The sequence below is a fragment of the Cavia porcellus genome, unplaced genomic scaffold (genome assembly GCF_034190915.1).
Source record: "Cavia porcellus strain 051 isolate PalLab524CR breed Dunkin Hartley unplaced genomic scaffold, mCavPor4.1 scaffold_24, whole genome shotgun sequence".
NCBI classification, from domain to species: domain Eukaryota; kingdom Metazoa; phylum Chordata; class Mammalia; order Rodentia; family Caviidae; genus Cavia; species Cavia porcellus.
The window spans coordinates 25738976-25756277 of record NW_026947507.1 but is presented as its reverse complement, the minus strand read 5'-3'; the positions used below and the strand labels follow the sequence as shown (position 1 = coordinate 25756277).

Genomic DNA, 17302 nt, shown 5'->3' with positions numbered 1-17302 from the left:
GAATTTTACTTGCAATCATATTCAGTGTAAACTTGAAATAACTGCATTCTTTTTTTTTGGTACCAGGGATTGAACTCATGACCTCGCACTTGCCAGGCAGGTGCTTTTGCCCCTGAGCTAAATGCCCAGTCTCCAGAACTGCATTCTTATGACAGGATTATTAAACTCTGTTATTAGAAATTAATAAATTATTAAGTCAAATTTCATTTCAAATACATATAATTCCTAGAGTGGTTAAAATATATGTATATCAGAATAGCATTTTTAAAAATTATTAACTAATTGCTTGGTTTACCTGTAGTTAACTGATACTGTAATTACTTCTAACAGCTCTGAAATTCTCCAAACTTCTAACTGGGGCCAGGAAAGATTTACCACATAAAAATCTATCTCTATGCTTAGGTCATTCCCTTGTTTGCTGAAGATTTTAATTTATACCTTATAAACTCCCTAATATTAATTCTGTCATAATTAATTATACTATTTCTAAATTTATATCAATAACCTTCAATACCTAGCCCTCTCAGTACACTGAATCTCACCCTATCTTAGTCTTTACTCTAGCTTGGTCACTTCAGTGGTCATGTCTTCAAGACTTCATCATAGATTATAGCTCCTCAACATTTATACTATAAAGTATTTCGTCGTCCAACTTTTTTTTTTTTAAACTTACGTCCCTATACTACTCCAACCCTGCCAGTATTTACAATGCAATGATCCTGCTATGGGTTTTTTTCTCCAACATCTCGATTAAAATTTATCTAAATTCAATATCATCATCTTTCTTTTGTACAAATTCTCAATCTATGGCACTCACTTCATTGTACTTAAATGGCAAAACCTCAACACTGCATAAATTCAGTTCTCTGACTGCCATATCTACATCACATGGCTGAAAAGGCTGGAGGAAAACTTAAGTCTTTGCTCATTGGTTTCAATTATAATTCAATATTTCTTGCTGTGGCTTAGAGATGGTCTGAGTGCACCCTTCAAAGGTTCATCTGTTGAAAACTTAGTTCCAAGTGTGACAATGTTAAGAGGTGATGGGATGTTAAGAGGTGAAGGCTAATAGGTGGTCATGGGGGGCTGCTGCCTCTGGAAGGAACTGATCTGGTTCATCTGAAACCCAGGTTAGTTCTCACAGCAGTGTCATTATAAAATAAGCTTTCAACACTCTCATTTCTTAGAGATCATATAGTGATCTCTCTTTCCAAACTGTTCTGCCACCACACCATCCTCCATGAGGTGATGAAGCTGGAGGGCCCTTGCCAGAGCCTCCAACATGCTGTTTAGACTTACAATTACTGTGAACTAAAAAGATTCTATTTCTCTGTAAGTTGTCTAGTAACAAGTATTTTGCTTTAGTAATGAAAATGAATAAATACAATGTATTCCCAATGCAAGAGGGCCCTTTGTGTTGCCTTTGGTCCTATCAGAACACTGAGGTTATAGGAATTTTCCTTGGTTTTGTTAATTTTCCTTAGGTGGAAAAAAAATTGTACATAAGTGCTTGTGAGCTGTTTTATCTAAAGGGCACTGGGAACTGAGGAAACTAATGATGTCTATGGAAACTGTCTCTCTGCCTATATACTAAGTCACATGTTCCTTGAAATGCTGATCACACAGTAGAATAAAGCAAGCTAATGATGCAACTGCTCTAGTTTACTCTAAAAAGCCCCTCCCAACAATAGCTAGAGAAAAAAAACCTGTGGAGTGCTTTAGTTCATACGGTTGCTACTGGGCACTTCAAGTTGTCTCTGTGACTTCTCAACTAGAAACTAATGATATTGCCCCTAGAATTTCTGGTGATTTTCTATCCAATCTGATACCCCTAGATGTTGGCAGTTTTATCTCTGGTCCATAGACACTAGGCTGTATCCTTTCCTTTTAGGTATTTTTTCCCGTCTCTTGGTAACCTACTCTGTTGCCCCTGCATGCCTGGACTGTGGATGGGACAAGCTGACATGTACCCTTGCAAACTTAAAGACACATGTGGGTGAGGGCAAGCCATAGACAGCCATCAGACACATACAGTAAGAACATCTACTTTAGTTGGCTCTTTCAAAAGAACTTTAATTCAAATCACTCTCTCTGTGGCTTTTCCTGACCCAAAAGGGCCATACATATTTGTATTATCATTAGTGAAACTGTACCTATAAAGTTACCTCATCCATGGCCCCAGAACATTTCACATGACATCTCTAACACAAATGTTGCCACATGTTATTCCCATGATGATAAGAATGATCACTTCTTCATCCTAAAATGCTTGTACAAAGTGTATTCTTCCAAGTAAAGGAGTTGGAGAAAGAAAATTAAAAATAGGGCAGATAATAACTCTCTATCCATCATAAAGCTAATTATTAAAACATCTCTGGATTACCTCTGTATGTCACACATACTCTTTATTATTGACCTTTCCATGCAGTGATCATTCTTTTTTATTTCCACTTATATCTTTCCTTGTAAATGCAAGGATGATCTTTTTCTCTTTGTAAATGCACCATATTGAGGACAGAGATCATCAAGGAGACAAAGGATAAACTCCTGGGTCCTTATCCTGTTACTCATTAAAACCATGATTTATATTTTCTTTGGAGGCTGCCAGGACTTAAAAGTTTGTCTTTGCTAAAAACAAAAAGCAATGATTAAACCAGTGACTCTACTTTCTCCACAAATGCCCAATAAGTTACTAAAATAGAACAAAGCTTGATCTTCGTTTAGTAACTGTCTCCTCGGTTATGTGAAATCTTTGGGTCACATCCCTTCTCAGCTCTCCATATGGGCATGTTAATTTTTTGAGGACTGTCTTTCTGAAAGCTGGCAATACATATTCAAGGTTGAGTAGCTCTAAATTTAAATAACCTATTTTATTCCCCTTCAAAACTGAGGACACTGAGATAAGAGATTGTGTGGACACTCTACTACCAATGCAGGCCCAGGAGTTTCTAGTAATTGCCTGTCACCTATGATTTCAGTACAGCCTCCCCAAAACTGCACCTGTCCCCAACAAAAACAGGCATCTCATGGAGACTGGATTAAGTGATAAAGGCTTCTCCAAAGACACCGTGCAAAACCAGAACTGAGTTAATGCTCGAGTAGATCCTAGTCCATCCCAAACCCTTAAAGCTTCTCCTGTTTCTTTGTTAACTTCCTCTGTAATGGCCAGTGTGATCTTCATCTGAGCTGTGTGCCAGTTGGCTTAAGCTGGACTCTTTCCTCTTTCTCTTCCTATTCTTCTTCCTTCCCTCCTCCCCCCTTTTCTCTCTCTCTCCCCATCCCTCTCCTCCTCTCCCTTTCTAATTTTGCCAAACAAATCAGTCTACTGACATATCCTGAAATGCTTTTCTACAATAACGTCAAGAACTGATGGGGGCAAGGTGAGATTTGCAACACCTCTTTGGGGATCTTCTTAGATCCTGTCTGGTGACAGTATCACATATAATAGTGTGCTCACCTAATATGTATTCAATAAATAGTTGGGGAACCGAATTGTACAAAGTTAGACAAGTGAATTCTCAGTTTCAATTCAATGTAGATAGAGTTTGTTGAATATGGAGAACGAAAACCCTATTTTACAGATTAAGCACTACTGAATACCAAGTTACATATATTTAAGCACTAAAAATTTTATATTAGAGAAATCAGAATCTGATGATTTTAAAGTAAGAGTTTTAATAGGCATGTATATACATAAAACTTTCAAAATATAAAACAACCTAAATTTTTCAAAATGTTAATTCAAAAAATGTTTTAGAGACTAGAGACATTTTTGTCCTGAATAAAGCATTAGGCATTTCAAAACACAGGTCCAGACTAAGGTGTAATATTACTATTACTGTTAGTATTATTCTTACACTCTTGTAACCCCAACATGGAAGGCTGAGGCATGAGGAATGATGTAAGTTTAAGGTCTGCCAGGGTTATACAGTGAGTTCAAGGTCAGCCTCAACTACATAGCAAGATTTTGTCTCAAAACATAAACAAAACACTATTCTTGTTTTTGATAGTGTTTTTTATGCAGTTGCACAATTTTCTGACAAAAGAGTGCAAAAAGTTGCAAATCTGTATCTTTTATATTTTTGCCTCTTTTAAAAACACTTGATTAAATATACTTTACTAAAACTGTTTTTTTCCTTTATTATTAAAAAAATAAGGCTGGGCATGATAGTGTATCCTTGTAATCCCAGCATTCGAGAGGCTGAGGCAGGATGACTGCTGAGAGTTCTAGGCCATTCTGGATCACATAGTGAGACACTGACTCAAAAAACCAAGAAAGGGAAGAAGAAAAAGGTGGGGAAAAAAAGAAGTAGGAAGAATGGAGGAGGAAAAGGAGGAGGAAAAGGAGGAGAAGAAGGAGAAGAGGAGGAAGAAAAGAAAAAAGAGGAGAAGAGGAAGAAGAGGAAAAAGGAAGAGAAAAAATGAGATCAATGTCTAGGAGATTGACCCTTGATAAGACAGTGGCAATCTACTTTTGCCCCTTCAGTAATTTGCACAGCAGCTTGTTTCACTGTCTCAGCATCTGGCCAATTCCATTAAAGAACATGCCAACAACACACATTTCTCCACAGAGGGAAACTATCTTCAATTTTCTTACCATAATGAACAAGTTGTTTAATCTGAAAATTTCTGTTTTATGCATAGACACTCTTCCTTCTTCATAGCTATAATCTTAAAACCTACATGACTCATGGAAATGAGTGTTTTCTTATGCCTCAGGACAACTGTCCTGAGTCCTAGGATAATGTGTTATAACTACTAGAGGTATCTGTTAGTTTAATTCCTGAATCTAGACAAAAATATACACTATTCCTTTTAATACAATACTCCTATATTTTTTTTTTCATGGAAAACATTGTTCTGACTTTTCTAGTTCCCCCATGCATATTTCCTATTCCTTTTTATTTAGATCCAATCCAGATCATATTAGATCAAAATTCAAGACTAATTAGGTTGACTAATAGCTCAGTGGCACAGTGCTTGCTTGGCAAGTGTGGGGTCCTGAGTTCAATTCCCTGTACCCACAATAAAACAAAAAACAAAACAAAACAAAAAATCATAGGGCCCCAGATATTTTGGGTCATGGAGAGCAGTGGCACAAGCACCTGCTTGGCAAGTGCAAGATCCTGAGTTTCACTCCCAGTACAAAACAAAACAAAAACAAAAATACTTACAATGAAGACAATTCCCCAGAAAATAAAAAACATTTTTATATTATTAGGAAATAATGATAATAAAAAGATGATCTATTTCAAATAATTCACTTAAAGTTGAAACACCTTAAACATTCAACTTTTTAAGTGATATTACTTCTTTTTTTTTTAAATTTTTTTTTTTTTTTTGTCTTTTTTTCATTTTTATTGGTACTGGGGATCGAATTCACAACTGTCTGCTTGCAAGGCAGATACTTATGCCGCTGAGCTAAATCCCCAGCCCCATAAGTGATATTACTTCTAATGAGAAAAACAACTAATTTCTGCTTACCACTTTTCATAGTTGTATTTTCCAATCGTTCTGTCTGAAGTTGAAGTTCAGCTTCTCCAAGTATCTTTAGAACTGAATCTGTAGGGCTTTTTCCCCAGACTTTTCTTGGAGATCCACTAGGATCTAATTTAATAACCTCTCCTACTGTATGTTCTACAAAACAAAACAAACAAAAATATACAAATAAGTTTTGATGATAGAACATACTAATAATGACAGTTTGGGGGCTTTTTATTCAAATGAGGACCTCATGAAAAAGCAAATACGTCAAAAAGACATTAAATAGAAAACAAATCCTAAGATAAATACATAGTTAAGTTAAAAAGTAGAAAAAGGTATGTCTAAGAAAATTTGTTTTACTTTATGTCTGAGTATGATGGTATATGCTAGCACTCTAGGAGGCCGAGGGAGGAGGACCACAAGTTTGAATTGAGCATACACAATTTAGTGACTTAGTGAGATCCTGTCTCCAAATAACATAAAAATAAAACGAAATAGCTTGTATTGTGACTTGTATCTAGGTATCCCCACACAGCCTCATTTTTCAGAGCTGGCTGGGTCTAGGATATGTGATACCAGGACTAAGATGCATGGAACTGAATTAGTTCACCAATTAGGATTAGTATTGGTCTGGGTGTAGCTGAATGGATTTACTGAAAACAAAGTCTCACCTGGCTGTGGGTGACACCACCTAAAAGGCTTGTGGCCTGGCTGAGATGACGGGAAAGTCAGGCTCCCTGCCCCTGCTGCTGTTTTCTGCTTGCTCCCTTCTGCTTGCCACAGAGGACTGTTTTTCCTCTATAATGCCCCTCTGCCATGCCCATGCGCCTTGGAACCAGTCAACTATGGACAAAAACCTCTGCAAACTTTGAGCTAAATAAACTTTTTCTTCTTTTGCTTTGATGTCAGGTATTTTGTCCTAGTAATGAGAAAAGTAACTAAGATAGCTGGGACTGTAACAATGGTGCTGGGTCACACACACACACACACACACACACACACACACACACACACACAATTTATCTTATATTTCATAAGTAGGCAACTGATATTTCCCAGTAAAAAAATTTTGGGTATACGATTCTAATAAAATTTGGCAGAGTATAAAATAGAAAATTAGCTGGGCATACTGGTGCACGCCTGTAATCCTAGCACTTAGGAGGCTGAGGCAGGAGGATCCTTGCAACCTTGAGACCAGTCTGGGCTACAAAGTGGGCTCAAGGCCAACCTGACCTGCCTAAAGAGACTGTGTTTCAAAAAAGGCCAAAGAAAAAAAAAGAAAAGAAAAAGAAAGGCAAAAAAAAAAAAAAGAAAATTATGTATTGAAGTTTGAGTCATAAGAACACTTAATAGTAAAACATGAAGCATGTATGTATTTATGAGTAATATACAAGATACAATAATAAGAATATAGATGACAGGATATAAGAATGTAGATTTTTCTTTTTTAATGCAGAGGTCTCAATATTTTGGCTAGGCTGGTCTTGGACTTGTGAGCTAAAATGATCCTCCCGTCTCACACTACTAAGAGGCTGGGGGTTAAAGGTGTGTACTACAACAACTACCTTCAGTTATTTAGATTTTCAATGGCACTCTATACAAGTTGATATAGCCTAACATATCAGTTTCATGAAATAAGTAGGCACAAATAAGCAATTAATATTGTGTTTTTTTATAAATAATTGCAAATATAGAAGTAATTTTTAAAAGGATAAAAGCAGGGGAGAAAAGCCAATAATAAACACATAATTTAAATTCATTTCTGTTTGAGGAAGGTGTCAAAGCAATACAATAGGAAACAAATGCTCTCTTTTATCCCTGTGGTACTCAGGATTGACCCAGGGCCTTTGCACTGTTACCTTCTTGTGTTTATTTTGAAACAAAGTCTCTAATTTGCCTGGGCTGGGCTGCAATTGATGCAATTCTGCATCAATTTCTGGAGTAGCTGGCATTACAGGCCTGCATCCTGAGCCTGGCTAAGTAAAATCTCTTTAACAAACAAAATATCTGCATATTCACAAGCAAAAATAAAGTCCAACCTCTTTGATGCAGGGAGAGAAACCCTGGAGGAACTCAGTTTCTAAAGTGAAGCGATAGAACAGGGAATTCAGGGAGTCCAAAGTGGTTCATGTTTGCAATTTAGAGACTACCTGAAAGCAGTAGTGGAATAATAGTTGAAACTTACATAGGGGCAAAAATAGATCCATTTCCATCAGTCAGGAAAGAACTATGTATAAATCACAAGGTATCAGATGGATTGTTCAGAAAGGTTGTGACTCAGTAAAGAGGAAAGATTAGCTGTAGACTAAACACTATTAAGCTTTACTTAACAAAGTTTAAAAGCAAGACCTAAAATGGGTCAACCTATTCACAAGTAACTAAATTATGTCCCAGAATGAAGGTTAAGACTATTTATAAGAACACAAAAATACAGAGAATCCACAAATTAAAATTCATAATGTTTGTTCTCTCTAAAGAACATGAGCACACACAGAAGAATGAGAATGCAACCTAAAAACAAACGGGAGAAAAGTCAACCAATTAAAACAAATTCCCCAATAACTGTGATTAGAATAACAGAGAGGGAACATTTATAGCTGTTATTATAGTTGAGTTCCATTCATTCAACAAGCTAGAGAAAGACTGGTTATGGTAATTAGAAGAAAAATACTAACAATACTGAACTTGTAGAATTTTTTAAATTTGAAAACTATATATCCACAAATCTAAGAAGTTCAATAAAATCTAAGCAAAAAAAGCATGACGAAAATGACAGTAAGGCATATCACAATCAAATTCCCTAAAAGCAAGGTTACAGGGAAAAATCTGAAAAGCAGCTAGAGAATACCAAGACATTACATACAGAAGAACAAAGCCAAGAGTAAGAATTGCATAAGATTTCCTATCACAAGTAATGTGGATAGTAATGTCATTAAAGCGATAAAAGAGAGAATATATCAGAGCCCAGTGTGGTGGCACACAACTATGATCCAGTACTCTGGGAGGCTGAAGCAGGAAGATCACTGTGAATTCAAGGCCAGCCTGGGTTACATAAGCAAGTTCAAGGCCAGTCTGAACTACAAAGTGAGACCCTGTCTCAGGGCAGGGCAGAAGAGCATGTCAACTGCACTTTATAAAATATTTGCAAAAGTCAGGCAAAAATCTTTTACAGAGCTAAAAGAACTCACCACTATGTGAGCCAAAATAAACCTATTCTTTCTGTTAGGAAAACAAAGAATTCATCACCAGCAGGACTGTACTACAAGAATTCTTAAAGCTCGCCTTAGAGGCAGAAGAAAAATGACATCATTGGGAATTTGTTCTACACAAAAGCATCAAGGGCACTAGACACGCTAAGTACATGGGAAATACAAATAATTTATCTCATATTGTTTAGATCTTTTTAAAACTGAGATATGACAAAATAAAATAGCAAAACAAGACCTCAAAAGCTGAGAGGGAACAACTGCAAGAATATTTTTGTAATGTTCTTATATTTCAAGTGTAATAAATCACTTGAAAGTGGATTATAAGTTAATGATACAAATCATGACCTCTAAAGAAAATACCAAATAACAGAACAATAAACTACAGCTAATAAGGCAGAGATAAAAATGAATCATAAATAATACTTCAATTTTCCAAAAGAGAGAAGTGACTATATCAATATCAAAGTAAAATTTAAAGAAAAATAACTTTAAAAAGAAATGTAATAGTTAGAATACAGATGAATTTCAAAATTCCTTACGTTGAGTAAAAGAAACCAGAGACAAAAGAACACAAGGACCTATTTAAAGAAAAAAAGGTAATCTATGAAGGAAAAAAAAAACACCTCTGGAGACAAGGGGCAAACACTGATTGGATAGGGACATGGAACCTCTTGGGGTGATCTTAATGTTCTATATTTTGGTAGGGATTTAGATTACGTAGGGCCAAGTAGTTGCTGAAATTCAGAAAATGTCCATGTATGATGTATTTATACACTTAAAAAATAAAAGCTTTTAAATAAATACTGAACTCTAATAATTATCTTCAGGAAAAAGCATATCAATATCCGCAATTTACTCTGAACTGTACTAAAAAGTAAGATGGCTTGATGGACAGAAAGATAACACTGATCATGTAAGCACAGTTAAGTGTTAATGACAGAATATAAATGGAAGCTATGTGGTACTATTCACTGTGAAGTTGTAACAGTTATGCTATGCATTTGAAATTTTTTACAGTGAAATATTTAGGAGAGTAAATGATTTTTGGCAATACAATGAACTATTACATGAGTACGAAATATAGTATTTTTTTGAGGCAGGGTCTTGCTATGTACCTTGAACTCTTCACAATCCTTCTGCCTCAGCCTCCCAAATTCTAGGATTACTGACATGTGCCAATATACCTGGCTTGAAAAATTATTTTTTATGTAGTAATATAAATATAAGATACAAGTAAAAATATATGATACAAGTACAAGTAGGATCCAGAAAAGTACAAGTGATGTAAGTAATATAAATATTATATAGGATAATATAAAATAAATGGAGAAATATGTTCTCATATATACATATCTATGTACCTACACACACATATGTGAATGAGTCCTGGAACTATAAACTAGTATCAGTAATTACCTAGCAACAGGGAATGATAGATCCACATGTTTCTCTGGGATAGTCCAATATCATTCAAAATTCGAGGTAATTACTGTTTCATTTCTAAGGAACAAATATAATTGATTATCCAGTTCTCATGGTTTTCATTTACTTGTGACTGTTCCCACTTTGTCAAGAAAATTAAGAAGTGATTTTTCTCAGCTCCTGTAAAACATACTTGCATTTTCCTAGCCTTTCTTCTCTGTCTTGCCCCAGAGATGCTCTAAATCATATCCAGTGCCACTATCTCAGAGATCTCACAAAAGCAGCAGTATCTCTTTTTATTTATTGACTACTTTTCATGTATAAAAGCTAGGCTACATGTTAGCTCAAAGCTTAACATTGCAAATCAGACAAGCTTAGTCAAACATTTATATTCTAAAAGGAAATATAAAAGAAATATACTATACACAGGAGGAAAATATCCACAGTATATTATTAGGTTCTTTAAATGCAGCAAATAGCTTAAAAAATAAAAGAGGTCTACTATTAATAGAGAGCAGACGAGAATGTAGGGGAAGGGGTGGAAAGATCCAATATGTTAAATGCAGCAAACACATAACATAAAGGCTTCACACGAAGGAGAATTAGAATTACAAACAGGTAACTTTATTTTATATTTTTAGTTAACACTTTTGAAGAATTCTGCTATGAAGGAGACTTTCGTAAATGGAATGATAGCCAAAGAACAGGGGCAGAAAAAAAGGACAAAAGCAGCTACATAAAGCATTTGAAAAAAAAAGGCAAGAGCATTGGGCGGGGGGTGGTATGTTTTAAGAGCAGAAATGAGAGGAGCAGTTCACAGAGACAAATAAAAGGAAATGGAGAGACAGCAGGCAAGGCACAAACAATCGTGAAAAGGATTTTTATTCTAATTGGAATGGAAATCAATTAGGTTTTAAAATGGGCAAGTGACATAATGCACTTTTCTTTTCTAATTAGTGTAAAATAATTTCAAGTCTTTTTTCATATGATTACAATGACCCTACATTCCTTCTAAGTAACTTATCTTGTCTTTCTCTTCACTTTCATAGTTCAGTTTACCTAAAAGGTTCTAAACTTTCCTTTTTTACTTTTTCCTTCCATTAACTTCTTAATTGGATTTTATTTCTGCCTTCTAGCACTCTAAACAGTATAAATTTTCAGCCTTCAATTTGTCATCTCTCTTCCTGAAGTGCTCTTTTTCCTTATAAATCAAACCACAGTCTTCTAATTTTTCTAACTCTGCCTGTTCTTTAGCATGAAAACTCTTCCTCTGATGAATTCTTAGAAGAGTTTCACATGAAGCCTCACAAGTCTGCCTTCTAGTATCTCTTAAATATGTTTTCTTTTTTTCATTATCCTCCAGTAACTTAGTTAAGGTTATATTAACTATTGTGTAGATTAGTGTAATATCCTCTAAAAACTGCTGCTGTAAGATGGCATAGGTTAACTATAGATATACTATTCTGTAAATAACCAAAACTAGAAAAAAATATAAAGCCGTAGCTTTAAGACATTAGACAACAGGTAATGAAGAATATGGGTCCCTGAGAGAAAATAAACAAATGCTGATACCTATGATTGCCCCAGATTACTGCTTTGAGAGTTTTTAGCTGAAGCTAAAGAACAGGGAACCACAGCTGAGTTCAGCAAACTCCCTGAGGTCAGAGAATAGAGCTGGGATTCTTGAGAGATCAGGGAAAGCAGACAGAAAATTTCAGAAATCTGCAGAGGATAGCTTTATTAGTGGGGTGGTGATCAGAACGAATGAAGAAAGCTACCAAAGGTAGGAAAAGAATGCTAAAAGGATTTCAGGGAATAAAAAGATTTCAGGGAACATACAAAAAAAAGAACATATAAAAAAAGTGAAAGAACATCTCTGAGGTGCAAGGCAGCAAATGAAATTTGAGGTCCCAAAGGACAGAAGGGGTATGAAGCACAGAAAAATATTTTAACAAATAATACCTATAATTTCCAGATCCAACAATAATTATAAGGCCAAGTTCTAAGAAACTCAGTGAATCCCAAGGAAAGAAAACAAAACCAAACAAAGACATTTCATAATCATATTGCTCAAAACCAGTGATAAAGGCAAGTCTTAAGTCATGTTATACACAGAAAAACAAAGTCATATTTCACACAGAGAAACAAAGATAGGGAGAAAATTTTCAGTCAGAAACAATGCACATAGAGAGGGCCCAGAGTGTGCCCAGGTTGAAACAAGGCACACAGGGAAGCCTTGGTGGTACCACTCCCAGATGGTAAGACCACGCTCTGTGTCTGAAATCAACTGAGACTGCATAGGAGGTCCAAGTGGGAATAACTGGATCATACCCAGAGAACTCCAAGCGGCAAGTTGTTGGCTGCTGTCTTCCTTGGAAGCCAAAAGTGGGCCAGATGATTCTCAGGCCACAGGAGGAAGCCTTGGAACATCACTCGAAACCCAGAAATACAGGAAAATGACAAAACGAAAGAGCAAAGAATCCAAGCAAGCTTAGGAGACATGGACACAGAAGAAAATATAAGCCATACACATGAAATTCATGAAATGATAATAACTGAAGTAAAGAAACAACTCTGGGAAGCTATAAAACATTTCAGAAATAGTCTCCCAGGTAAAAGAAGAAATAATAAATGTAATGAAAGAAATGCTGAACACATCTAAAGAAGACATAGTTAAAAAACTAGGGGAACAATGTAAAAAGATGGAAACTCTGAATGAACAATATAAGAAAACAAAAAATGCATGAAGCAGGTTAAAAGAGACAGGAAATCAAAAATTCCTCAAAAGTTGGCAAAACTGCCTCAATGAAAGTGAAGATAGAATTTCAGACCTCGAAGACAAGATTACAGCCAGTGAGCAGGAAAGGAAAGATACTTTATTTTTTTTGTCTTTTTTGTTTTTATCGGTACCAGGGATCCAACTCACGACTGCCTGCATGCAAGGCAGGCGCTTATGCCACTGAGCTAAATCCCCAGCCCCAGGAAAGATCTTTTTAAAATAACAAGGAACCAGGAAATAACAATTCAACAACTGCAAAATGATGCAAAGAAAAACAACGTAAGATTGATAAAAAGAAAGTAATAACTCAAACAATATTAAGAGGTTATTCACAAAAGTAATAGCTGAAAATTTCCCAAACATGAGAATGGAAACTGACATACAGATGAATGAAGCAGATAGAACTCTAAATAACCAAAACCAAAATAAAGCTACACCCAGACATATAATAATCAACATCCCAGAAATCTAACATAAGAACAGAATATTAAAAGCTGCTAGAGAGAAGAGACAGATCACCTATAAAGGAAAGCCTATCAGAACTACAGCAGACTTCTCACCACTAACAATGAAATCAAGAAGAGCATGGAGTGAAGTATTTCAGATCCTAAAAGAAAATGACTTCCAACACAGACTGATGTACCCCGAAAAACTGTCCTTCAAAATGGATGGAGAAATAAGGTATTTCCCTGACAAAGAACAGCTGAAGAACTTCATGACCACCAAAACAACCCTGCAAAGAATGCTGAAAGACATTCTAGACAGACAGAAAAAAACCACTAAGCAAGGCAAACAATTAAACAGAGTGGAAAGGTAAAAAATCAACAACAGAAAGTTAACATGTCAAAAGTATATCTATATATCAATTATAACCATTAATGTAAATGGCCTCAATTCACCAATTAAAAGAAACAGACTGGCAGAATGGATCAAGAAAAAACATCCAACCATATGCTGTATACAGGAATCCATCTAACTCAAAAGGAAACTCACAGACTGAAAATCAAAGGATGGAAAACAATGCAATAGGATCCCCCCAAAAAAACAGGGGTAGGTGTTGTTTGCAGACAATATGAATTTCAAACCAAGAATGATCCAAAGAGATAAAGAAGGCCACTGCATACTAGTTAGGTGAAAACTTCAAGAGGAAGAAGTAACAATCTTAAATATATATGCACCAAATTCCAGAGCACCCAGCTACACAAATCAAGTATTAACAGAAATGAAAGATCAAATAAGCAATAACACAATTATAACAGGAGACCTTAACAAGCCATTGACACAAAGGGACAGATTAACTAGACAGAAAATCAGCGAAGAAATAACAGAACTGAATCACACCTGTGAACAAATGGACTTAGTAGATGTATATAGTGTTCCCCCAACAACATCAGAATATACATTCTTCTCAGCAGCACACGGAATGTTCTCTAAAATAGACCATATACTAGCCCACAGAACATGCTTAAGTAAATGCAAAAGAATTGAAATTATCCCACGCATGTTGTCGGATCATAGTGTCATAAAATTGGAAATTAAGGACAAAAGAAACTTCAAACACCCTACAAACACATCAAAGTAGAATAATATACTCGTGAGTAATCAGTGGGTCACAGAGGAAATTAAAGAAGAAATTAATATTTTCAGGCAAACAAAAATACAAATATATCTTACTGGAACCTGTGGGATGCAATGAAAACAGTTCACAGAGGAAAATTTATTGTGGTGACTCCCACATCAGGAAAACAGAATGAACACAAATAAACAACCTGATGCTATACCTCAAACATCTAGAAAAAGAAGAGCATGTTAAGTCCAAAGCCAAAAGAAGGGAGGAAATTATAAAGATCAGAGCAGAAATCAATGTAATGGAGACTAAGAGAACAATACAAAGAATCAATGAATCAAAAAGTTGGTTCTTTAAAAGAAGAAATAAAGTTGACAGGCCTCTAGCCAACCTTATTTAAAAAAGGAAAGAAAAACTCAAATTCATCCAATAAGGAATGAAAAGGGTGAAATCACTATAGATCCTGTGGAAATACAGAAGATCACCAGTATCTATTTCGAAAACCTCTACTCTCATAGGTTTGATAACACAGAAGAAATGGACAGATTCCTAAGAAACACATGAATTACCAAATCTGGGTCAAGAAGATGTAAAACTGCTGAATAACCAAATTTCAATTAACAAAATTGAAAATGTAATTAAATCCCTGCCAACATAAAATAGCCCAGGTCCAGATGGATTCATTGTGGAATTCTACAAGAAATTCAAAGATTTAATACCAACACTCCTCAAACACTTCAAAGAAATTGAAAGGGAAACGACTCTCCCTAATTCATTCCTGAAAGAAACATTACTCTAATACTAAAACCTGAGAAAGACCCAACCTTTAAGAACTATAGGCCAATCTCCCTAGTGAACATAGATGCAAAAATTCTGAATAAAATTTTGGCAAACAAAATGCAGCAAATCATCAAGAAGATTATACACCGTGACCAACTGGGATTCATCTCAGAAATGCAAGGATGGTTCAACATACACAAATTAATAAATGTAACCCACTGTATAAACAGAGTCAAAAGACAGAACCACATGATCATTTCTACAGATGCAGAAAAAGCTTTTGATAAGGTTCAATACTTATGATAAAAACCTTACAGAAAATTGGAATAGACGGTCTTTACCTCAATATGATAAAGGCCATCTAGGACAAACGAACAGCCAGCATCATATTAAATGGCCAAAAACTAAAGGCCTTTACCTTAAAATCAGAAACAAGTCACGGATGTCCATTATCACCCCTCCTATTCAATATAGTGCTGGAAATACAGAGCAATTAGACGAGAGAGAAATAAAAGGAGTAAGGATAGGAAAATAAGAAGTTAAATTACCATTATTTGCAGATGACATGATACTCTGCATAGAAGACCCCCAAAACTCCATTGAAAGACTCCTAGGTATAATAAATAAATTCAGTAATGTAGCTGGATACAAAGTCAACACTCAAAAATAATAGCATTCCTATACACTAATAACACACTGCAAGAGAGATAAGAGAAGCCATGCCCTTTATAATAGCATCCAACAAAATGAAATACTTAGGAATTAATCTAACAAAAGAAGCAAAAGATCTATTCAGAGAAAAAAGAAATCAAAGAGGACCTCAGAAAATGGAAACACATCCCTTGTTCATGGATAAGAAGAATAAACATTGTGAAAATGGCCATTCTTGTAAGATAGATGACCATATTACTAATTTGTTGGATCCATTTTTGTTGGATCATTGAACATAACTGTTTGAATGTCCACTTTGTATGCTTTAACTATAATAGTTGTAACTTGAACAACTATTTCTAAGATGACAATATGTAATCTATTAATTAGTGATTTCTTACTGTTTATTTTTTTAAAATTCTGTATTACTTGTACCCTTTTACTGTTTGTTTTTTTTTCTTTAAACAAAATTAAAAAAAAAAGAAAATGGCCATTCTACCAAAATTGTTATACAGATTTAATGCAATTCCAATCAAAATGCCACTAGCATACCTCACAGATATAGAGAAATCACTACTGAAATTCATCTGGAACCAGAAGAGAACTAGCATAGCAAAGGGAATTCTAAGTAACAAAGTAAAGGCAGGAGGAATCACAATCCCTGACTTGAAGTTATACTACAAAGCTACTGTAATAAAATCAGCATGGTACTGGAATAAAAACATACCTGAAGATCAATAGAATAGATTAGAAGATACAACTACAACTACAAACACATTGAGCCACCTTTTCTTTGATGAAGGGCCAAACAGGTCCACTGGAAGAAAGATAGTCTCTTCAATAAATGGTGCTGGAAAAATTGGCTCTCCATATGCTGAAAACTAAAACTAGACTCATGCCTATCACCATGTACTAAACTTGTCGTGATGTGAAATCCAACAATACTATTACTCTTTGTTCAGAGTGATTTTAGTCTTTTTTTTTTTTAAATTTCAACATACATGAACATATGGACAGCTATTTTGAAGAGAATGAGAGACATTATGGCAGTGATTGTTGACTTCCTTATTGTCTGGTCTTGAAGACCTAAAATGCCTTCATCATGCTGTTCTGATCAGTTGTATACTATTTTGTTTTGTATGAATTCATTGTATGTGAAGATTTGGACAATGATTTGGAAGAAAACAAGAGACAATATGATAAGACAGTGAAGATCTCCAGTGTCTTGTTTTGAAATCTGTGTCTCTTACATTGTTATCTTATGATGTATTTTGTTCTGTTTTGTTCTGTTTAATTTTACCCTCTTTAAAAATAAAAAAATAATTCTTATCAAGGTAACATTACATGTCAGTAACATGGAAATACATGTCTAAACAAAGAAATTAAGAGTATTAGAAATGGTAACTGAAT

General features: G+C 35.1%; 1 protein-coding gene across 18 annotated transcripts in view; it reads right to left on the bottom strand.

Annotated features, from left to right (window-relative positions):
• Nek1 (NIMA related kinase 1) overlaps nt 1-17302 on the bottom strand; it is a 165796-nt gene that overhangs the window by 41089 nt on the left and 107405 nt on the right. For all 18 annotated transcript variants that reach the window (XM_063234760.1, XM_063234759.1, XM_063234764.1 and 15 more), the window contains one exon: nt 5485-5637. In XM_063234760.1, the coding sequence (XP_063090830.1) occupies nt 5485-5637 (153 nt within the window). The remainder of the gene's footprint in view (nt 1-5484; nt 5638-17302) is intronic.